This window comes from Erpetoichthys calabaricus (genome assembly GCF_900747795.2).
Source record: "Erpetoichthys calabaricus chromosome 1 unlocalized genomic scaffold, fErpCal1.3 SUPER_1_unloc_12, whole genome shotgun sequence".
Classification (NCBI taxonomy): Eukaryota; Metazoa; Chordata; class Cladistia; order Polypteriformes; family Polypteridae; genus Erpetoichthys; species Erpetoichthys calabaricus.
The window spans coordinates 219,310-240,965 of NW_026261577.1; the positions used below are offsets into that span (position 1 = coordinate 219,310).

General features: G+C 40.7%; 1 protein-coding gene across 1 annotated transcript in view; it reads left to right on the plus strand.

Moving 5' to 3' along the window:
- LOC114644776 (zinc finger protein 665-like) overlaps nucleotides 1-6,257 on the plus strand; it is an 81,078-nt gene extending 74,821 nt beyond the window's left edge. Inside the window, exon 3 of the mRNA XM_051921631.1 lies at nucleotides 5,311-6,257. Coding sequence (XP_051777591.1) covers nucleotides 5,311-6,242 — 932 coding nt within the window. The 3' untranslated portion in view covers nucleotides 6,243-6,257. The remainder of the gene's footprint in view (nucleotides 1-5,310) is intronic.
- The last annotated feature ends 15,399 nt before the right edge of the window (nucleotides 6,258-21,656 follow it).

Consider the following 21,656-nt stretch of genomic DNA (forward strand, 5'->3'; position numbering starts at 1 on the left):
ATCATAGTCCACGGGTACTCCTGTCTAATCTTGTCTGTCAACCTGTCCATCACCATTGCAAATAACAATCCCTGATGTACTCCGACCTCCAACATGAATACATCCGTCACTCCTACCGCAGACCTCACCACTGTCACACTTCCCTCGTACATATCCTGTACAACCCTTACATACTTCTCTGCCACTCCCGACTTCCTCATACAATACCACAGCTCCTCTCTAGGCACCCTGTCATATGCTTTCTCCAGGTCCACAAAGACGCAATGCAACTCCTTCTGGCCTTCTCTAAACTTCTCCATCAACACCCTCTGAACAAACCTTGCATCTGTGGTGCACATTCTTGGCATGAAACCGTACTGCTGCTCACTAATCATCACCTCACTTCTTAACCTAGCTTCCACTGCTCTTTCCCATAACTTCACACTGTGGCTCATCAGTTTTATTCCCCTGTAATTAGTACAGATCCTGCACATCCCCCTTAATCTTAAATATCCTCTCATTTTCTAATATTCCATTTAACAATCTGGTTAAAAACTCCACTGCCATCTCTCCTAAACACCTCCATGCTTCCACAGGTATGTCATCTAGACCAATGCCTTTTCTATTCTTCATCCTCTTCATAGCTATATAATGTAATAAACATATTTTGCTGCATTTCATCTTAAAAATGATATTGTCATCATATGTAAATACGCGCTTCATAAAGTGGCTCAGGTTGTGCAACATTATAACTGTATCGCAAGTTTACAGTGAGGTAATTGTACTTAAGTACAAAAGATCTACAAGGAGCATTTGAACTGAGTCAGTGCGTTTAGAGCTCTTGGGATGAAACTCTGAACCATGAGGTCAGTACAGGAAAGGCTCTGAAGCGTTTTGCCGTATGAGAGTAGTTCAAATAGACAGCATGGCTGAGGCAGCATGTGCTTGATGCTGTATCCCGTTAATTCTCTTTCTGATCAGCTGCTGTAGAGCTGTGATTCCACACTCAGATACAGTGGGATGAATACTTGAGAGTAACAACGCTAAAGCTACTATGGTATTTGGAATAGTTTGGCCATTCTGTGAACCATTATATTGTTACAGGTTAATTACAATCAGATGCCTTAAATTAATTAACAATATGTGGTTAATTTCAGTGTATTTGATAAAGCCGTGTCAGGGATGTGGATCTAAAAATGAAAGGGAAACACTGGAACAAAAGCACTACATTGATGCTGGGGGCTGCCAGTTTGCAAAACCAAGCAGGGAACTTGCGTACACCAAGGATTTAGCTGCCCTGAAAATGTGTGTGGCTTTACACCAAGTTTAGTTTTTATACATCATGATGTGAGCATGGAAACGGGAGTATGCAACATTTTTGTGCGTACACATCGTTTATACATGAGGCCCCAGGCGTCCAATGACCTTCTTCCAACAGCACTTCCTAGTGTGGTGGAGGTGCTGCTAAACGGGGCCCAGTAAACATCCAGGCACCTCCTGGTGGTGGCAATGGGCCCCAGTAAGGTTGAGCATCCATGCTCCAAAACCGTGGCCCCATTGCAAGCCAAGGTGGCTGCCCTCTATCGGTCTGGGGGAGACAGTATTCAGACTAAGCCCTCTCCCCTTGTCTTTCTGTGCTGGAGGCATCACTGCTGGGATTGGGCCCAGGCAGTCTGTCGCATCACAGATTGTCATTAATGTTCAGATCGAGAAACTGAGAGAGCCATGACAAAACATTAAGCTTGGGCCATTGTGAATTCTGGGGTGCAGTTCTGATCATTATCCTTTTGTAGAAGCCATACTTTTTCATTTTTAACTTTTATAGATGGTGTGATGTTTGTTTCAGAATTTTCAAATATTTAATTGAATTCATTCCTCCCTCTACCAGTAAACAGTTCCTGGTGCTCCTGTGTGATTGATCTTCTCCCATCCTTAACAGTCAGAGACGTTTTCTTGTCATGGAATTCTGTGCCCTTTTTCTTCAAACACACCTTTGCACATTGTGGCCAACAAGTTCTATTTTGACTTAATCAGTTCACAGGACGTGTTTTCAACAGGCATCGGGCTTGTTTAGATGTTCATCTGCAAACTTTGAATTTTGTGGTGAGGACACAGGAAATTTTTCTTCTGATGGCTCTTTCCTGAAGGTTATATGTGTGGTGGTGTCGCTGGACAGTAGAACAGTGCATCACCACTCCAGAGTCGGACTACAAAAGACCACCAAGAAGCTTTAAGACACAGGGGTTTAGATTTGCCATTCTAGCAATGCTGTGTGCACTTGTCTTGGAAAGTTGACTTGGTCTTCCAGACCTCAACTTGATTTCCACCATTGCTGTTAACTGCCATCTCTTCATAACGTTACCAACTGAGGAGGTGGCTAATTGAAAACTCTGACATCTTCTATAGTCTTTTCCTACTTTGTGACTATAAATTATTTTATTCCTCAGAGTGTTAGACAGCTGCTTAGAGGAGCCCATGGCTGCTGATTGCTGGGACAAGGTTTGAGGCGTCTGAGAATTTATACAGCTTTGAATTTTGCATCGCCTGGCCATTCATAATGATGATTGTAAAAAAGCAAAGCCCTAAGGAGCTAATTAGGGTCTGACGTCTTGGGGAAAAAAAAGACATCTGAGACCTCCAATCTCTTGGGGTGCACAAACATTTCTGGGGTACTCCTCCTTTTTTCACTCTACAAATCAAAAATAAGACACAAATCCTGTTTAAAATGCAGAAAAGAATGTTTTATCTTTAACTTTATGGCTTTTGGAGATCAATTAATCTGATATTGACTTAACTATTCACAGTAACAGTTATTTTCATCATAACACATTTGCATGTCACTGTATATGAAATGTCATGAAAGTGTTCATCTTGGTACTGCTACGTCTGAAAAGAAGCATCCTCTCGCCATTGTATATCGTGCATACATGTTATAGGACTTAAAAGATGGAATCCTAAACTTCCTACTATAGAAAATGGTGGTGTATCTAAAATGATAAATTGCAATTTATTTTTGAGGGATACTCTGATTTTTATGTCCTGTCCTGATCATATGTCTGGTTCTTTTCAAACACTGCCATTATTGACAGCTAAGACACATTTGTTTCCTTAGCGGTTTTCCTGCTTTCACTGCATTGTTGAAAGTCGATATGCTCAGCTGTGTGTTGTACCTAAATGTTTCTCATCAAATTAGTTGCGGGAAATGTCTTTGCTTTAAATACACCACAACTAACAACTAACTTTTTCATTTTAAACTTTATATATAAAATTCATATCACATTTCAGATACTTTAAGATATTTCCACACAGCAGTTATTTTCTTCACCACTTTCCACTCTGTGCACTCTGTCAGTTGTACGCGTGTCCTCAGCTTAATATATTCCATGTCATGAAATTGGTAGACCAGTCAACCAACTACAAGCCAATTTCACAATAAACAGCAAAATCTGGGCAGTTTTAATTCAAGGCCAATTAATTTGTGTAACACTACTGTTTAATTCAGTTGTATTTCATCTTTATAGCGCTCTTCATTGAGTGCAGGCTTGGACTGCTTGATGTTTGCAGCCATAACAGAGATAATAATTCCATACATGAACACACACAATGGATCAAATAGACAGTAAAACCTGGCAAATTTTAGCTTACTCAACATAAATAAGTCCTGATAGTAGATACCCTTTAACATTATAATGGTGAGTATAAATGTCACCAGCGTGTCACAAAGGTTACCAGTCCTGGTGTCACCTGCCACTCCTCTGTAGAGCTGAAACACCAACAGCTGAGCTGTTCCTCGGTTTTCTCATCTTCTATTTTTTTCCCCCGATGTCACTGCAGTTCTGTAGGCCTGTGCACTGAGGCGTCACTCATCCATTGCTCTCTTTTGCTTTGGTGAATGAAAGAAGACATTTTGTTGTTTGTTTTGGTGTCAAGTGGTTTTAGTTCAAGTGTGGATAATGTCAGGACACATTCTAATTATTGAAGGTGCACTTTTCATGCTTGGCGTGGCATTCTGTTTTATATAGTACCCTCCATAATGGCGGATGCAATGAAACATTCTTCTTGCATTTACTCCTTTAATCCACCGTTTAAAATTACAAATTAAATAATTCAGATGTAATTAAAGTACAAATTACTGATTTTCATTTAAGGGGATTTGCAAACATTTCAGTCACACCTTGTAGAAATGACAGCACTTTTTCTGAATCATCCTCCCCTTTCATGGTACCATAATGGTACCATAGTCCTAAGACACCTCCGCTTACTCTTACCTACAGACTGCCTTTGGTCTTTGTAGTTGCCATTGATCAACATGAGGGCAAGAGCTGTGCCAGTGAAAGTCAAAGAAGCTGGAAAATAATAATGAAATCATTAGAGACATCGGAAAACCTTAAGATTACCCAATTCAACTGTCTGGAATATCAATAACAAGAAAGAACACACTGGTGAGCTCAGTAATCATAAAGGGACTTGTAGGCCAAGTAAGACCACCACTGCTGATGACAGAAGATGTTGCTGCAGATTTCATTTTGATCAGGACTTGCACCGCCTGATGGTAACGATATTGCATGTATCTCTCTACCGTCTTAAGCATACCATCCCATACAGATGGCATTACGTGGCTCAGGGTGACTGAGAGATTCCTCACCAGTCAGGCAGTTCACACTGAAAAGCTGCCATCGCCAAATCACCCACAGCTGTTAAGACCTGTAAGAGAACTGGGATTGTGTGATTTCTGCATGGTGGTCTCTGTAATGAAGGCTGCAGTTCAGCACACACTTCAAAGAGGATGACAGTAGGGAGTCTAAATCAGCTAAGTCATCATCATGATCCAAAATGTCATTGTGATACACCAAAACTCACTTCTTGTGTAGCCTGTCAAACATCAGAATGTGAAATGTGTATTGAAATGAAATTTTCTTTTCAGTTCTTCGTTTTTCCACCTGGAGTTGCTAAAATACCAACACAAATAAAGTCTGCATGGGACTTACAAATGCTCAAAATTTGAGGGAACGTTGAGCCAATTTAAATGGCAAGTTCTAGTTTTATAAATCCTAACTTTTGCATAAGAAACAGCTTTCATATATGTGGCCAAGCATAAGGAAGTTTTATACATGTGGCCCTACTGAGCAGTTGTAATAAAGGACATAAAATTAACAAATTAAGTGTGTTTTCCAAGTACAACAAAAGTTTTATAATTGCTTATGCTGATCAAAGGTTGTTCCTAATTTCAGCCATCATGTATTTAATGTGAGTTAATGTTGATGATAAGGCAGCGAATTGAAAATAAGTGTTTTTTTTTTTTTTTTCCTTTTTGTTTTAAATTTTACACAGGAAAGAAAAAACACTGCAGTGTGGAATGTGTTAGAGAATTCTCTAACAGGAGTGCTCTTCAGAGACACATGAGAGTTCACACTGGAGAGAAGACATATTGCTGTAATGAATGTGGCAAACAGTTTTCCGAAATGAGCAATCTTCAGAACCACACGAGAGTTCACACCGGAGAGAAGCCATATTGCTGTAATGAATGTGGCAAACTGTTTTCATATATGAGCAATCTTCAGAGACACCTGAGAGTTCACACCAGAGAGAAGCCATATTGCTGTAATGAATGTGGCAAACAGTTTTCAGAGATGGGCAATCTACAGAAACACACGAGAGTTCACACTGGAGAGAAGCCCTATTGCTGTAATGAATGTGGCAAACAGTTTTCCTATATGAGCAATCTTCAGATACACACGAGAGTTCACACCGGAGAGAAGCCATATTGCTGTAATGAATGTGGCAAACAGTTTTCATATATGAGCAATCTTCAGAGACACATGAGAGTTCACACCAGAGAGAAGCCATATTGCTGTAATGAATGTGGCAAACAGTTTTCCGAAATGAGGCATCTGAAGGACCACACTAGAGTTCACACCGGAGAGAAGCCATATTGCTGTAATGAATGTGGCAAACAGTTTTCATATATGAGCAATCTTCAGAGACACACGAGAGTTCACACTGGAGAGAAGCCATATTGCTGTAATGAATGTGGCAAACAGTTTTCACAAATGAGCAGTCTTCAGAGACACACAAGAGTTCACACCGGAGAGAAGCCATATTGCTGTAATGAATGTGGCAAACAGTTTTCACAGATAGGCAGTCTTCAGAGTCACACAAGAGTTCACAAAAGAATAAAAACAGTAGCAGTTCAAAAATCATTCCAGAAAAACAAGAACCCTTCAGGACTCAAGAGTGAGGTTCACTCGTGTCCTGAAAACTAAGCAAACTAAACTATTGTTGAGAAATGAATCTCAAAGATAGATAGACAGATACTTTATTAATCCCAATGGGAAATTCACATAATTCTTTGCATTTATATAGCGCTTTTCTCACTACTCAAAGCGCTCTGCAATTGCAGGTTAAGGGCCTTGCTCAAGGGCCCACAGAGCAGAGTCCCTTTTGGCATTTTACAGGATTCGGACCGGCAACCTTCTGATTGCCAGTGTAGATCCCTAGCCTCAGAGCCACCACTCCGCCCTTTAAAATGAGAGGCCATATTGCTGTTTGGAACATGGCAAACAAATCTGTGAGAGCAGTACACTTCAGAGACGCACCAGAATTCACACCGGAGAGAAGTACAACTGAACTGTCCTGACTTAAGAGTGAGGTTCACTCCTGCCTGGACAGTAAGCACATGTAACGACTCAAATCCATCCTACTTAGTGTTGTGTCAAAAACAAATCAACATGGAGTAGAAATAGAAGTTTATATCCTTTTTCCTTTTCCAGAAACAAAATAAAGAACAGGGCGTCATACAAATGGTTTCTCACCAAAGCCCCTACATCCTCCACCATGTGCCTAGCTCTGTTTTCATAACGTACGTATTACATATAGAACTATCCATTCATCTATCCATTTTCCAACCTGCTGAATCCGAACACAGGGTCACGGGGGTCTGCTGGAGCCAATCCCAGCCAACAACAGGGCACAAGGCAGGAACACAATCCTGGGCAGGGTGCCAACCCACCGCAGCATATAGAACTGTTTACAATATATTATACACATTTCATCAGGAAAAAAAAAAACACTTTACAATATACATAGCCTCGCACAATAAATAATAGTTCAGCTTTATAATATTATACATTTTGCTATTTTAATATAACAAAAAATTAAAAAACTTACCTTGACAAAATCAAAAAAAAAAAAAGAACAGGGTTTCATACAAACAGCTTCTTGCCAATGCTTATTAAATAATAAATCAAATTAATTACTAATAATTATAAACACAAAATATTAATACAAAATCAACAAAATAAAATGTAAAATAAAAATTTAAATCCAAAATATACACATGATCATGCTGTACACCACGCCGAATTATGTTTTAACACTGTGGCAGTGCACTAAAAGAAGAAATTCTTTTTTTTTAATTTTATTTTGTTTTTGTTTGTTTGCTTTTGATAATAAATCATACAAAACTGTATATAAGAACTCAGTGGGGAGGGGGCACATAACTTATTTAACACTTGAGAATTACCAAATAATATACATGTCAAATAAATAGAATACAATTAGAAAAGGCTTGGAGAGAGCAGACTTACCTGTACAGCATCCACCATCGCCTCAGGGTGCCTGCCGTCTGTGGGGAGTCTCATTAATTAGCATCCGTACTCCAAATATGACGCTAAGTTTACACAAACAATTGCTTTTTGGAAAATTCATACCTAAAGGATACAAAAAAATTATAAAGACAGAATACACTTTGCTACACATATTGCAGTACTGGATGTGGCCAACAATTCTCACAAATCGGAATCTTCTGAGCCACAAAGAATTCAGACTGGGTGCCACCTCCAGAAGTGCGCTTCGTTGGAGAAGATCTACACTGGGGGCTATCTACCCTTTGTCATGGCATACCACCCCAAAAAATATAAATGTTCTGAAATACCCGAATTTTATTTTGGTGTTAAATTGTTAATTACTGAACTGTTGTTATGTTAAACTAAAGGTGGAATTTCTTTTTTCATCCAGAAAATGTTCTTTCAGAAAGCTTTTATAAGGTACTAGCAGGAGTACCCGCCGTTGCCCAGGAATCTCTAACCGTTGAATTTCCCAAATGAAAGAAACAGAACATAGAAATAGAACAAACAGTTTTCTGATTCACATTTTATTGTAAGTTCCTCCACTTTGGATTGTATCTGTTGTGGCGTTTGAAACGCCCTTGAAATAGACTTTTCTCTGGCATCTGAACTGGACCGTGAAATTGTACGTCTTTTTTTTTTTTTGGTGACATGGGTATTTTCGCATAAAGCAGGAAAATTATAATGTATTACGTATGGAATATGCACCACAGAGAGATGAATTTACCTTATTTACACTATGTTGGAAAGCAAACAAATCATAGACATATATAGATAGACGGCGCATTCACTGTGTTGCCCAGTCGACACGATACGTCAGAGCATCCGCCATATTGCGAGTGGCAAAAGTGCCATTTAAACTAATACAGGTAGACGTGGAAACTGGGTTTTCTGATGAAAAAAACAATAACGTTTAAAACAGTATCGTTTACATACAACAGATTTTGGCGAATCGTTTAAATGTAATTATTTATATCCATTTATACACTAATAATGGCAATTATTAAATAATATTACTAATTTTTTATTATTATTAAATAATTCCTCCCATATAAGTAACATTTCTCGGACTGCCTTCTTCCATCTCCGAAACATTTCTGGACTTCGTCCTGTTCTTACACAACACAGTACTGAAGTATCAGTTAATGCCGAGTCACCTCACGTATAGATTACTGTAATGCTATTCTATCTGGCATCCCACAAAAACGTATCCATTGCTTACAACTTCTTCAAAATTCTGCTGCCAGGATAATAACCTGCTGTTCTAAATCCACTGAACATATTACACCTCTTCTCTCTCAACTTCACTGGCTCCCTGTTAACTACAGAATACAATACTAAATACTGCTCTGAACATTTAAAGCTCTCCACAACCTCACTGATCTCCTACAGACTGACACTCCTCTCGTCACTCAGATCCTCATCTGCAGCTCGACTTTCTGTACCACACATCAGACTCAGTGCTATGGGAGCTCGAGCGTCTCTCATTGTGCTCCTCTTCCCTCTCATATTCGTCAGCTTGATTCAATAACACATTTTAAAACTGCCCTCAAAACTTATCTTTTTAAACTGGCATACCAATTGTGAATTTTGCACTGTTACTGCCAGTTATCTTTGTTTGTTTGATAATTATTGATGTTTATAATTCTCTTGTTTTAATTTTACTAATGTTGTTTAATTTTATTGTAAGCTGACCTTGAGTGCTAAGATTATAAAATGAGATTTTCTAATGGCGAAGTATAACCAAAACAATTGTTTAGCCTCACCTATGAAATGTAATCCCTGTGATCTGGTTTGGAGCGTACAGCGGTTTGTACAATCCCAAGCAGCACATGCGTGAGGCATCTTTATCCATTACTTCACTCCACAGCAGTGCCACTCGCAATGTGGTGGTGACGTTGACGTATGATGGTGCTGGTCATGAGGCGTTTAGTAATTCTATGTCTATGGTTGGCCTTCTCATCCTTGGACACTTCTGCCATCTCTTGTCAATTTAAAGAAACACAGGTAAAGAGCGACGCACAGAGACCAAAGCTGCCGCTAGATGGCGCCGCAGTGAACTTCTGTTGCAACATGTGGCCATCTTAAGTTCAGAGACATGTGCCGAACGTTGTGTTGGTGAAAAGGTGCCCTGCGGTTCACCACGAACATTTTTCCCCACCAAACATACCCTATGACCTTCTCCTGGTCACAAAGGAGCCCCATGCCCAGTTTGGTGGCGATCATACGCCTGGTGGAGATTTGTATGGGGTACAAACAAGCGTACATACACACATACATGGACTCTGCTTTATATATTAGACTAGCAATGTTAATGTGCTGAACTGGAGGAGATTAGGATTTTAAAAGTAATGAGCGATGTAATGAATTTAATTTAAGTAACGTTTCCCAGCACTGGTCGCTTGGGAACGTTTGTTTTTATATCTGGGATATCATCACTTCAACAATTGGTGGAAATAAACTGAAGTCTGCTTAAGCAACTGGTTAAATAAATAGGCAGAAATGCAATAATGTTTAATTTTTCATCTTCCTATCATTTTAAAGACAGAATTATTGACATAACCAATCAAAGTTCCAACTAATTTGCATTGTTGTGTGGCACAAAAGTATTAATTAATTAATCCTACTTTGAGCCGTTCACTATTTAGTGTTGTACTGTTTGTTCATTTGTTTGTTACACAAAACTGTTCAATAAAGAAACCAAAATAATTTAATATACATAGGCAACTGATTATTAAAACTGTTTTGTATTAGAAAGTAATCCCTGAGTTATTTCCACTTTAAAGAAAAATATTAATTTGCTTGAAGGAAATATGACAAATTGCAATTAATACAAAGTGACTTTCGATTACAAATTTAAACTGAGAGATTCATTGCAATTGAATTTTTAATCAGTTGTACTCATGCAAACACATAATTTAGAACCATTACAAATGATGATAATCATAATAATTGTGTACAATATACAGCACCATGTATCGCTCTATGAAGTCTCCACAGAAGCAGAGGGCCATCAAAGCCACTAAGAGCCCCCCAAGCTGCAAGTTCAGCCTCAGTATATTTGGGGAGTATGAACATCACCTGTCTGTGTGTAGCCAGCTAAGCCCCGTCATGTGTTTCATGAAGCACTTACAGTATGCTTGTCAAACAGTGCGTGCGTCAAACTGCTGTCTGTCTGTGGCACCAAATCCTAATCCCTGATAAGAAGGACGAGGCAGACCAGAATTATGGTAGAAAGATCTCAATTAACTGCTGAACGTTGCAAAGGTAGGAATTGCTGCAATGGATTTTTTTTTTTTTGTTGCAGACAAATATTTACAGTATGCGTGGTTTCTGAAACAGAGCAAATACAATAACATAAAATAACAAAATAAAGGCTCAGAGAACGCTAATACAGTTCATGCCCAAAAAGGTCAGTAGATGGCAGCAGAAATTAACAGAGCGCTATGACGTGCAGTCGTTGGCAAAAGGCACTAAATAAAACTTACTAAATACGTTAGCGCTGTACAGACTGAGACAAATCACTACTTAAACAACTATTACCAAGTCTGTTTGCTTGATGCTCTTGTATATTAATAAAGAAGCAACATTTCTGAATGTACTTATACAGTTTTGAAGTCAAGTCAAGTCAACTTTATTTATAAAGCACTTTACATACAACAGCCGCTGACCAAAGTGCTGAACATAGGCTAAAATAAATTTTAAACAAAAACAAAATAATAAATAAGTAAAATAAAATACAATAAATGAAACTAATTAAAACATAGTCAACACAACTAAACAGAGTTAAAACAGAGTAAAATCAACTGCTCACACAGGATCAAACGCCAAACCAAAAAGGTAAGTCTTAAGAGCAGACTTAAGAATGGGCAGTGAGGAGGCCTGTCTAATGAGGATCGGCAGTGAATTCCAGAGCCTTGGAGCCACAACGGTAAAAGCCCTATCCCCCTGAGCTTTCACTGAGTCCTCGGCACATCCAGAAGCAGCTGACCAGCTGATCTGAGTGAGCGGAAAGGAGAGTGCATATGCAGCAGCTCAGCGAGGTTTAAGGACTTCAAAACAAATAAAAGAATCTTAAAATGAACTCTAAACTGAACAGGCAGCCAGTGCAGTGAGGATAGTACAGGTGTAATGTGCTCATTCTTTCATGTGCCACTTAAAAGGCGTGCAGCAGCATTTTGCACCAGCTGGAGCCGAGACAGGGTGGACTGGCTAACACCAACATACAACGAATTAAAGGTTGAAGGTAAAACTGAACACACTTTGACATAAAGGGTTGTCTGAACATGTTAGTAAAACAACGTTACGAGCTTTATCATTATTTGCAAAAAACTATTTCTAATAAACAGCAAAGCATAACTTTCATCAATTAGACGCACACAAAGTCAACAAACAATTGAATAAATGTGGTTACGTGCAGACTCCTGGAAGTACAGCGTTTTCCGCGTATCAGATACAGAAATAACGTGCGCATTGGCAGAGAAGGTTTGGCGTGTGTTTGTGGGGTAATCAATTCAAAATCAATGATTATCAGCTGACTGTCTTGTCGCGCTATGAGTGACGTCTACCGACATGTTTGATAGGAAAGCTCGCTGACACCGCATATCATGAGTAGCTTATTGGATCGGCAGAGCTTGAATTGCATAGTAATGGGCAGAGTGAAGCCTCATGAAGCATAGAAGCATCTGAATCATTTGTGTCGAAGCATTTGACACTCACCTCTCTAGTGACACCTCCTGGCCATTCGCATTAATGTTACACAACTCAAACACAAACTCATGATCAAGTTCAATGGCTTCTGTTAAACTCTAATGCTTTTAGTTTTTCGCTGCTACAGACTGGCGACAAAGAGAGGGGTTCGTCAGCGGCTTCCAGTGTCTGAAGTGTAAATAGATTTATATTTAGTTTAATGTGTATAACAAAACAAATCATATGAGTAACGATTTCAACTGTTATTTTGGTGGATGATTGCGGGTTTAGGGGTTTAATTAATTAAATATTAAATTAATCAGATGGAATGTGTTTTTACTTTGGGGGGGGGGGGGCTACACGGTAAATGTGTTAGTGACTGGGATTGCGCCTCTGTAACTAGAAGATTGATTAGGAATGATACAGACTGGACAACTATCATATGTGTTAAAGGAAATGTTTTATTTTTGTACTGTGCTGCGATTAAGACAACTTTTTACATATAAATTCATCGTTATATGATAGAAGTTCATTGTCAGGCACCTGGAGCACATCGGGCACAAGATAAAAGAGGCCGCCTCACTCCATTCAGGGAGCAGGAGTCGGGTGGAAGAAGGCAACGCTCGGGAGTGAGGAGGAAAGGCGGCTCAGGGAGGACTGTTGAGAGGCCCTGAACTGAAGGGTGTTTGGTGCTGGAGCACTGTGTGTGTACGGGACTATTTGGACACTTATATTGTACATACTGTAAGTAAACTGTGTGTGGTGGACTTAAGAGTGGTGTCTGTCTGTCTGTTGTCGGGCTGGCTTTCACAATATATATAATCCTGTGACAAGACTATATTGAAGAGATTTTTTTTTTTTTACAAATCAGCTACAGATCTGGGAATCACTGAATAGTAAAAACGTTTAATGAGAGTGTCTTGCGCATATACTGGTGTAATGACCACGTCGACTTTAGTGAAGCGTTTCTTAGCCTCTCTGATATGATCGACATGGCGCAGAGTAGATTCTGGATTGTTATAATATGTGCTACCTTACACAAAATATGCTCATCAGTTTGTTACAGATTCTACGTGGACAGGATTCCACACCAAGGAACGAGGTGCTCCATGTGAATCATTCATAATCTCTCCTAAACATATTTGTTAAGTTACAGACAAGTACTAAGTAGTTGTTATTTAAAAAGTCTGTTTTTTCAACTGGGCAGTGACCATACACAAGCCCAACTAGGATTTGAACTCGCGTAAGCACATCTTACAGATACAGCAAGAACAGCTGCTTTTTCTTCTCCTTCTTCTTCTTTTGTCTGCTCCCGTTAGCTGTTGTCACAGCGGATCGTCTTCTTCCATATCTTTCCATCCTCTGCATCTTGTTCTGTTACACCCATCACCTGCATGTCCTCTCTCACCACATCCACAAACCTTCTCTTAGTCCTTCCTCTTTTCCTCTTCCCTGGCAGCTCTATCCTTAGCACCCTTCTCCCAGTATACTCAGCATCTCTCCTCTGCACATGTCCAAACAAACACAATCTCGCCTCTCTGACTTTGTCTCCCAACTGTCCCACTTGAGCTGACCCTCTAATGTCCTCATTCCTAATCCTGTCCACCCTCGTCACACCCATTGCAACAGCTGCTTTTTCTCTTTGAGACAAAGAAGGTCCATCGGTGAGTCGGTGACCAAATCGGCTGCTGATTGCAAGTAGATATTGCTGCAGACCGGAGTAAAATGGGCGTGAATATCATTTTCAAATTCAGCCAATCATATATTAAATTTGCGAACTTCAGGCACTGATCAGCCAATCGCAAATTTAAACGTCTCGGCCAATCACCTTTTTATTTATCAAATCCCCAATCGGTGTTATTTGTCATTCATGTTGCACTTTAGCCAATTGCCTTATGGATGTGTAAAAAGAAAGGTGGGAGTCATTTCTAAAGGTGGACGTGTAAGATAAAGTGACTGTAAGAGACGGAGTGTATATTCATAAAATACATCTGCGATGATAGTCTGCTAGTGCCAGTATCTTACACTATAACACTTTGTCGAGTGCATTATTAAGACTGCAGTGTATTTTTACCAACGTTATTTTATGATTAGCAGTTCTGAAAAAATAATGATAATAAAAGTTTGGATATGAGATATTCATTGTTACTAAACAATGTCTGAAGAAAATTTTAATGAACATAACAATACAAATTTGTGTCCGCCTAATATTAATGGATTGACGTTGACTTAAGTGTGGGCTCTACTTGATTGAGTCAGTCAGATTAAAACAAATGTTTGACTGTTGTTGTTTACTCGAATGTCCAAATGAAATAGTCGCCAACATTTAACAAGTCACCTTAAAGACGGGCTATAAACGTATTATAGTTTTAAACGTTGAATAAACTGTCAGAGTTAAATCTTTACTTCTATAATACACAACCCTAAAATGTGTTGTATTACTTTCATTACTATTTATCCACATTTATTTATTTATATATTCCTAATATTCCATTGTCCCCCCCGTCTGCCCACAGGTCAGCCTCCGTTCTTTGTTTGCTGATGTCTGTTAAATATTCTGCGCTCTTCATGTCTGTTCTCAGCACACCAGCAGCTCCAGTGAGTTTCTTGCCTGTGGATCTCGTATTTAAGTTTGTTTTTAGTTGTATTAAGATTACAGAATATTACAAATCACATACTTGACACTCTCACGTTCAGGTATCAGGGAACAGACAACGTTAAGAAAGCTGTGACTTTAAAGAATCCATTGGCTGTCTCTACATGTTATCAGTGTTAAATGTAAGAAACACAGTTATCATAGAGCTAATAGTCACATTTCAATTATTATTTTTATAATGAAGTTTACTGTGTTAAATGATCTGTGAAGAGCAAATATTATGCCTTTAAAAGAGTAATAATTTTGCAGTTTTTGTGACTGTGCACCTGTTAATCAGGGTATTCAGTTATTTGACTTAATTGGACTTTTATTACTTTTGGGATTTTAAATACCTCTTTAAGATCATCAAATATGTGTCTATTGTAATACATATTACTTATGTAACAGTGACATTTAGAGATTGAGACTTGACAGATGTTTGTTTGTAGTTCATATCTCATTGAGCCTCCATTTGACTCCATCAGGTCCTAGTGGTGTGCTGAACACATCAGCCTGTCTTTAGGGTCTCTGAGACTGGAGGAGGTCAGGAGTCCAACTGTACAGCAGGCACTGATGGGCATCAGCATCACGACTGGTGACAAGTTAGAGATGGCAGATAGTTCAGCTGGACATCATCCTATATGACTGCCCAAGCAGACGGCATATTAAGAGCCCACCGAGTGTGTCTACTCCAGTAGAACTGACCAGACGGCCTGACATAACAACCTGTACAGCTGTAGACGACTCCACTTTACTGGTCATGTTAGCACACACTGCACTGAGGCTGGCAAGTCTGAACCATTAAATCATTCAGTCAGCCGGGAATTTATTTTGGCAATGGTATTACTGGTAAGGCATTCTTTTTTCTTGTTTCTTGTTTATCATAGGTTTATTCTGAAAAATTTGTTTACATCAATGTAGTTATATATATATATATACTGCTCAGAAAAAAAAACCTTTTTAATGAAAGTATAGTATCAATGAAAATTCTGGGCTATTGATCTTTTCAGTTAAGTAGCAGAGGGGCTTGTTCATCAGTTTCAGCTGCTTTGGTGCATTAGAGGGGGGACAACAATGAGACGACCCCCCAAAACAGGAATGAATGGTTTAACAGGTGGAGGGAGGCCACTGACATTTTTCCCTCCTCATCTGTTTTGTCACTCATTTTTCATTTGGCTACGGTCAGTGTCACTACAGGTATCATGAGGCCATACCTGGACACTACAGAGCTGGCACAGGTAGTCCAACTTCTCCAGGATGGTGGACACATCAATATGTGCCATTGCCAGAAGGTTTGCTGTGTCACCCAGCACAGTCTCAAGGAGATGGAGGAGATTCCAGGAGACAGACAGTTACTCTAGGAGAGCTGGACAGGGCCAGATAAGGTCCTTAACCCATCAGCAGGACCAAGAGAACAGGGTGAGCATGGGCAGGGCCTACAAATTGACCTCCGGCAGCCAGGCCACCTCTGACAAAAAGAAATAGACTTCATGAGGGTGGCCTGAGAGCTCAACAAGGTTCACCCTGAGCACATGTGACAGACATGAAAAGGTCTGGAGAAGCCATGGAGAACGTTATGCTGCCTGTTACATCATTCATCATGACGGGTTTGGTGGTGGGTCAGTGATGGTCTAGCGAGGCATATCCATGGAGGGACGCACAGACCTCTTCAGGCTAGACAATGGCACCTTGACTGCCATTACATATTGGGATGAAATCCTTGGACCCACTGTCAGACACTATGCTGGTTCCTCCTGGTGCATGACAATGTCCGGCTTCATGTGGCGAGAGGATGAAGGAATTGATACCATTGACTGCCCCCCACACTCACTCGTGCAACATTGCATCTGGATAAGAGGCTGGAAGCACCTACGGCCAACGTCTCCAGCGCCTATGTGCTTGCAGAGATAACAGAGATATGGGCCACTGAAAGTGGAGGACATTGTGCCGCTTGCAAAAACTGAACTGAGCGGGCAGCGGCAGTCTGGAGGATACGCAAACGCGCAAAGGGCTGGCGGCTTGAAAGGATGTGAGCGGGCACGCGCGCCCAACTATCCAAGATTTAAAGTGAGGCGCGCGCACCATCAGGCGGGACACGTGTAGGGCATTTAAGACACTCAAACGGGGGGCGTCAGTTTAGGGTCGGTCACTTCCAGTGCTGGATGATAGTCCTGCTCTGTCTCTCACATAAAGAAGAGTCTTTGCTGCTGGTGCTTAATTTTCTTTAAACCTGCTAGGATTGTTCTTGTTTTTCTTGTTACGTTGCAGAAGGATTGTAGAGTGTAAAGCCTTTGGAAAGAAGATTTTATTGTTTTTTTTTATTTGTTATTTTTTCAGTTTATTGAAATCTTAATCTAAATGCTTACATCTTGCCTGAAGAAGGTCCTGAGTTGCCTCGAAAGCTTGCATATTGTAATCTTTTAGTTAGCCAGTAAAAAGGGTCATTTTGCTTAACTTCTCACTACATCCATAATGGCTAACACGGTACAACACCCGAGTACTAAAGAAATGGAGCTAATTGTATCTCAAAAGTTGTAAATCACCTCGGAGGGAGTGAGCGAAATAAATAAAAGTAATGTAAATGTAGTAAATAATGGCATATAATCAGAAACTCAAAGAACCAAATACTAAAAATAATTTTTATGCACCTAATCCTGACTTCATTCAGTGAAAATTTAGCATGATCAATCTGTAGCTGAATAATAAAAATAAAAATCAGCTAGGAGGTATCTGTTATGAATTCAGAGTTCTTATTACTTTCTTTCCCAGAGGATATCCTGTAAATGCATCTGACACAAGATAAAGCTTCCTTAGCATTTGTTTTTTTAAATTGGAAAATCTTTTGTTCCATTGAATATATTAGTGAGACGCCGGTATCACAAATTTAAATTGTCTAATATCTTTACAAGATAGTGTTTTTGGATCAGCACCACCATTTTGTAGCTCGGTGTCCCCGGAGTTTCTGATCAGCATTGTGAACAGTGCGACGGTGGCCATTTTTTTCAACTTGATATCTAACTTAATGGATTTCTTAAGGAGGGTTATTACACAATTATTCTTGCACAACGATACTTTTTATCACACAGGTTTATTTTACTTATTTGTTTATTTGTTTGTTTGTTTCTTAGTTCATTTGACTACAAGTCTCTGACTATGCATTGCGTTCTCCCTTTGGTTTTGGTTTTCCTCCTTTCCTGCCTTTGGTATTTTTTACCAGGTGAACCTTTAGCATCTACCTAATGATCCATCATCCTTGTTGTCTCTGCTTCATTGCGGTACAAGAACAGTAACCGCTTAATGTAAGAGTCCTATTAAAAGAAGAATTTGGGGCGGATAAAAATCTGCAGCCACAGGGGGGCGCCAGAGCCGGACCCGAAAACTGAACCTGCCTGAAGAACGCGAGTCATCAGAGTCGTACAGCACAGCCACCGAGAGACAGCATTAAAGACGCCGTAAATCAAATTCATTCTTTCCTCAGAATTCTACACACAACACCCCATAATGACAACGTGCAAAAAGTTTACTTGAGGTTTTGCAAATTTATTTAAAATAAAAAAACTGAGAAATCCCATGTACATAAGTATTCACAGCCTTTGCTCAATACTTTGTCGATGCACCTTTGGCAGCAATTCCAGCCTCAAGTCTTTTTGAATATGATGCCACAAGCTTGGCACACCTATCCTTGGCCAGTTTCGCCCATTCCTCTTTGCAGCACCTCTCAAGCTCCATCAGGTTGGATAGGAAGCATCGGTGCACAACCATTTTAAGTTCTCTCCAGAGATGTTCAATCGGATTCAAGTCTGGGCCACTCAAGGACATTCACAGAGTTGTCCTGAAGCCACTCCTTTGATATCTTGGCTGTGTGCTTAGGGTCGTTGTCCTGCTGAAAGATGAACCGTCGCCCCTGTCTGAGGTCAAGAGCGCTCTGGAGCAGGTTTTCATCCAGGATGTCTCTGTACATTGCTGCAGTCATCTTTCCCTTTATCCTGACTAGTCTTCCAGTCCCACAGTATGATGCTACCACCACCATGCTTCACTGTAGGGATGGTATTGGCCTGGTGATGAGCGGTGCCTGGTTTCCTCATAATGTGACGCCAGGCATTCACACCAAAGAGTTCAATCTTTGTCTCATCAGACCAGAGAATTTTCTTTCTCATGGTCTGAGAGTCCTTCAGGTGCCTTTTGGCAAATTCCAGGCGGGCTGCCATGTGCCTTTTACTAAGGAGTGGCTTTCGTCTGGCCACTCTACCATACAGGCCTGATTGGTGGATTGCTGCAGAGATGGTTGTCCTTCTGGAAGGTTCTCCTCTCTCCACAGAGGTCCTCTGGAGCTCTGACAGAGTAACCTTCGGGTTCTTGGTCACCTCCCTGACTAAGGCCCTTCTCCCCCAATCGCTCAGTTTACATGGCCAGCCAGCTCTAGGAAGAGTCCTGGTGGTGTCGAACTTCTTCCACTTACGGATGATGGAGGCCACTGTGCTCATTGGGACCTTCAAAGCAGCAGAAATTTTTCTGTAATCTTCTCCAGATTTGTGCCTGGAGACAATCCTGTCTTACAGGTCTACAGTCAATTCCTTTGACTTCATGCTTGGTTTGTGCTCTGACATGAACTGTCAACTGCGGGACCTTACTTAGACAGGTGTGTGCCTTTCCAAATCATCTCCAGTCAACTGAATTTACCACAGGTGGACTCCAAGGAAGCTGCAGAAACATCTCAAGGATGATCAGGGGAAACAGGATGCACCTGAGCTCAATTTTGAGCTTCATGGCAAAGGCTGTGAATACTTATGTACATGTACTTTCTCAATTTTTCTATTTTTAAGAAATTTGCAAAAATCTCAAGCAAACTTTTTTCACGTTGTCATTATGGGGTGTTGTGTGTAGAATTCTGAGGAAAAAAAATGAATTTAATCCATTTTGGAATAAGACTGTAACATAAGAAAATGTGGAAAAAGTGCTGCGCTGTGAATACTTTCTGGATGGTTGGTTCCTGCCTTGCGCCCTGTGTTGGCTGGGATTGACTCCAGCAGACCCCCGTGACCCTGTATTCGTATTCAGCAGGTTGGAAAATGCATGGATGGTATTTAGTACACAGCTAGCATGGAAGGTGTGCCCAAAGTAGTGGAACTGCCAGCATCTCGACAGTTAGCAGTTCTTGTTTTGTTTCATGCATTTCTAAGGCTTGACATGGAGGAGCAGTCCTGACCGAGCTGTGGTCTGCACATGACACGGATGTGGGCCTAGTACTTGAGCCAGTCCAGTGGAAGTGACGGTGAAGCCTGGGTGCAAGCCCCTCTTAAAGCTGAGGCAGAGGAAGGCATAGAGAGCACGATAACAGGGCTTTACAGGCAGGAGTGTTAAAAGAGACACAAAGCGTTTGTTACACGAGACTGCTCCATGTCTGGAAAGGTGATAAATCAAAGTGGAGGTTAGTAGATGACCTAAGAGCGGTGAACGAGGGAGTACAGGACTGGCCAGCAGAGATCCCTAACCCCCACGCGTCACTCACAGACATTCCTGAGAGTACAAAACGCTCTTCACTCACTGATTTATGCTCAGCGTTTTTCATCATTCCACTGGCTGAGGCCTGCCAGCCGCTGTTTGCTTTTACATATAAGAAGAAGTAACAGACTTTTACGAGGATGACACAGGGGTTCAAACACTCCTCACATGTTTTTAATCAGGTTCTTAAAACTGACCTGGAGGACTTGATTCTGGATGGTGCATTGATTCAGTATGCGGATGATTTGTTGCTTTGCTTGGCATCATTGGAACAAAGCCATGCAGATTTAATAAAAGTGCTTGAGAAACTCGCAGAAGGGGGACATAAAGTCTCAAAGGCTAAACTACAGTACTGTGAACCTGAGGCTGAGTATTTAGGAAGGATTATCACACAAGGCAGTAAAGTAATAGCTCCACCGCAACTGGGAGGGATAAGCAAGGCACCTAAGCCAACGACCGTGGGACAGATGGTGACGTTCTTGGGGATGACTGGTTTTAGCTCAGACTGGAGTCCAGAGTATGCTTTGAAAACAGAGAGACATCATGAGAACTGCAGGGTTACACAATTTGAGAAATCACTTGGAATGGACGATTGATGCTAACGTGGCGTATGACTCTGTTAAGCAAGAGATGCAGTCAGTGCCAGCATTGGCCTCACCTAACTAGGACAGGCCTCTTCTGCTGTACCTGGGCAATGCCCACTCAGGCTGTGCCACTGCTGTGTTGATGTAAGAGACATGTAAGGGCAGGAAGTGACAGCCAGTGGCATATTACAGATCTAAGCTGGTCAGTGTGGCACAAGGATACCCACCTTATTTTCAGGGTTTAGCAGAGGTCCAATATGCCAGTGATAAAGCCTCCACTGTAACACTGGTTATCATTTACGCCCATCACTAGATTGTTGAACTAATAAATCACAGCAGATTTGTTTTGACTCCAGCTAGACTGATATCTGCTTTTCAGTTGCTGACGTATCCTGATGTGTCATCCAAATGTGTGACACACTAAACATGGCAGAGTTTGTGCCCATGGAAGGTGAGCCTCATGAGCGTATAGCAGAGTCATTAGTTATCACCAGGCTACGTCTGGACATGGAGTCTGTGCCTCTACAGAATGCTGATCACATGTGTTTTATAGATGGCTCATGTTATAGGGATCAGGTAGGAAACCATGGAGGATCTGGAATTGTAGAAAGGACAAAGAGTGACAACTTTAAAGTGTTTATG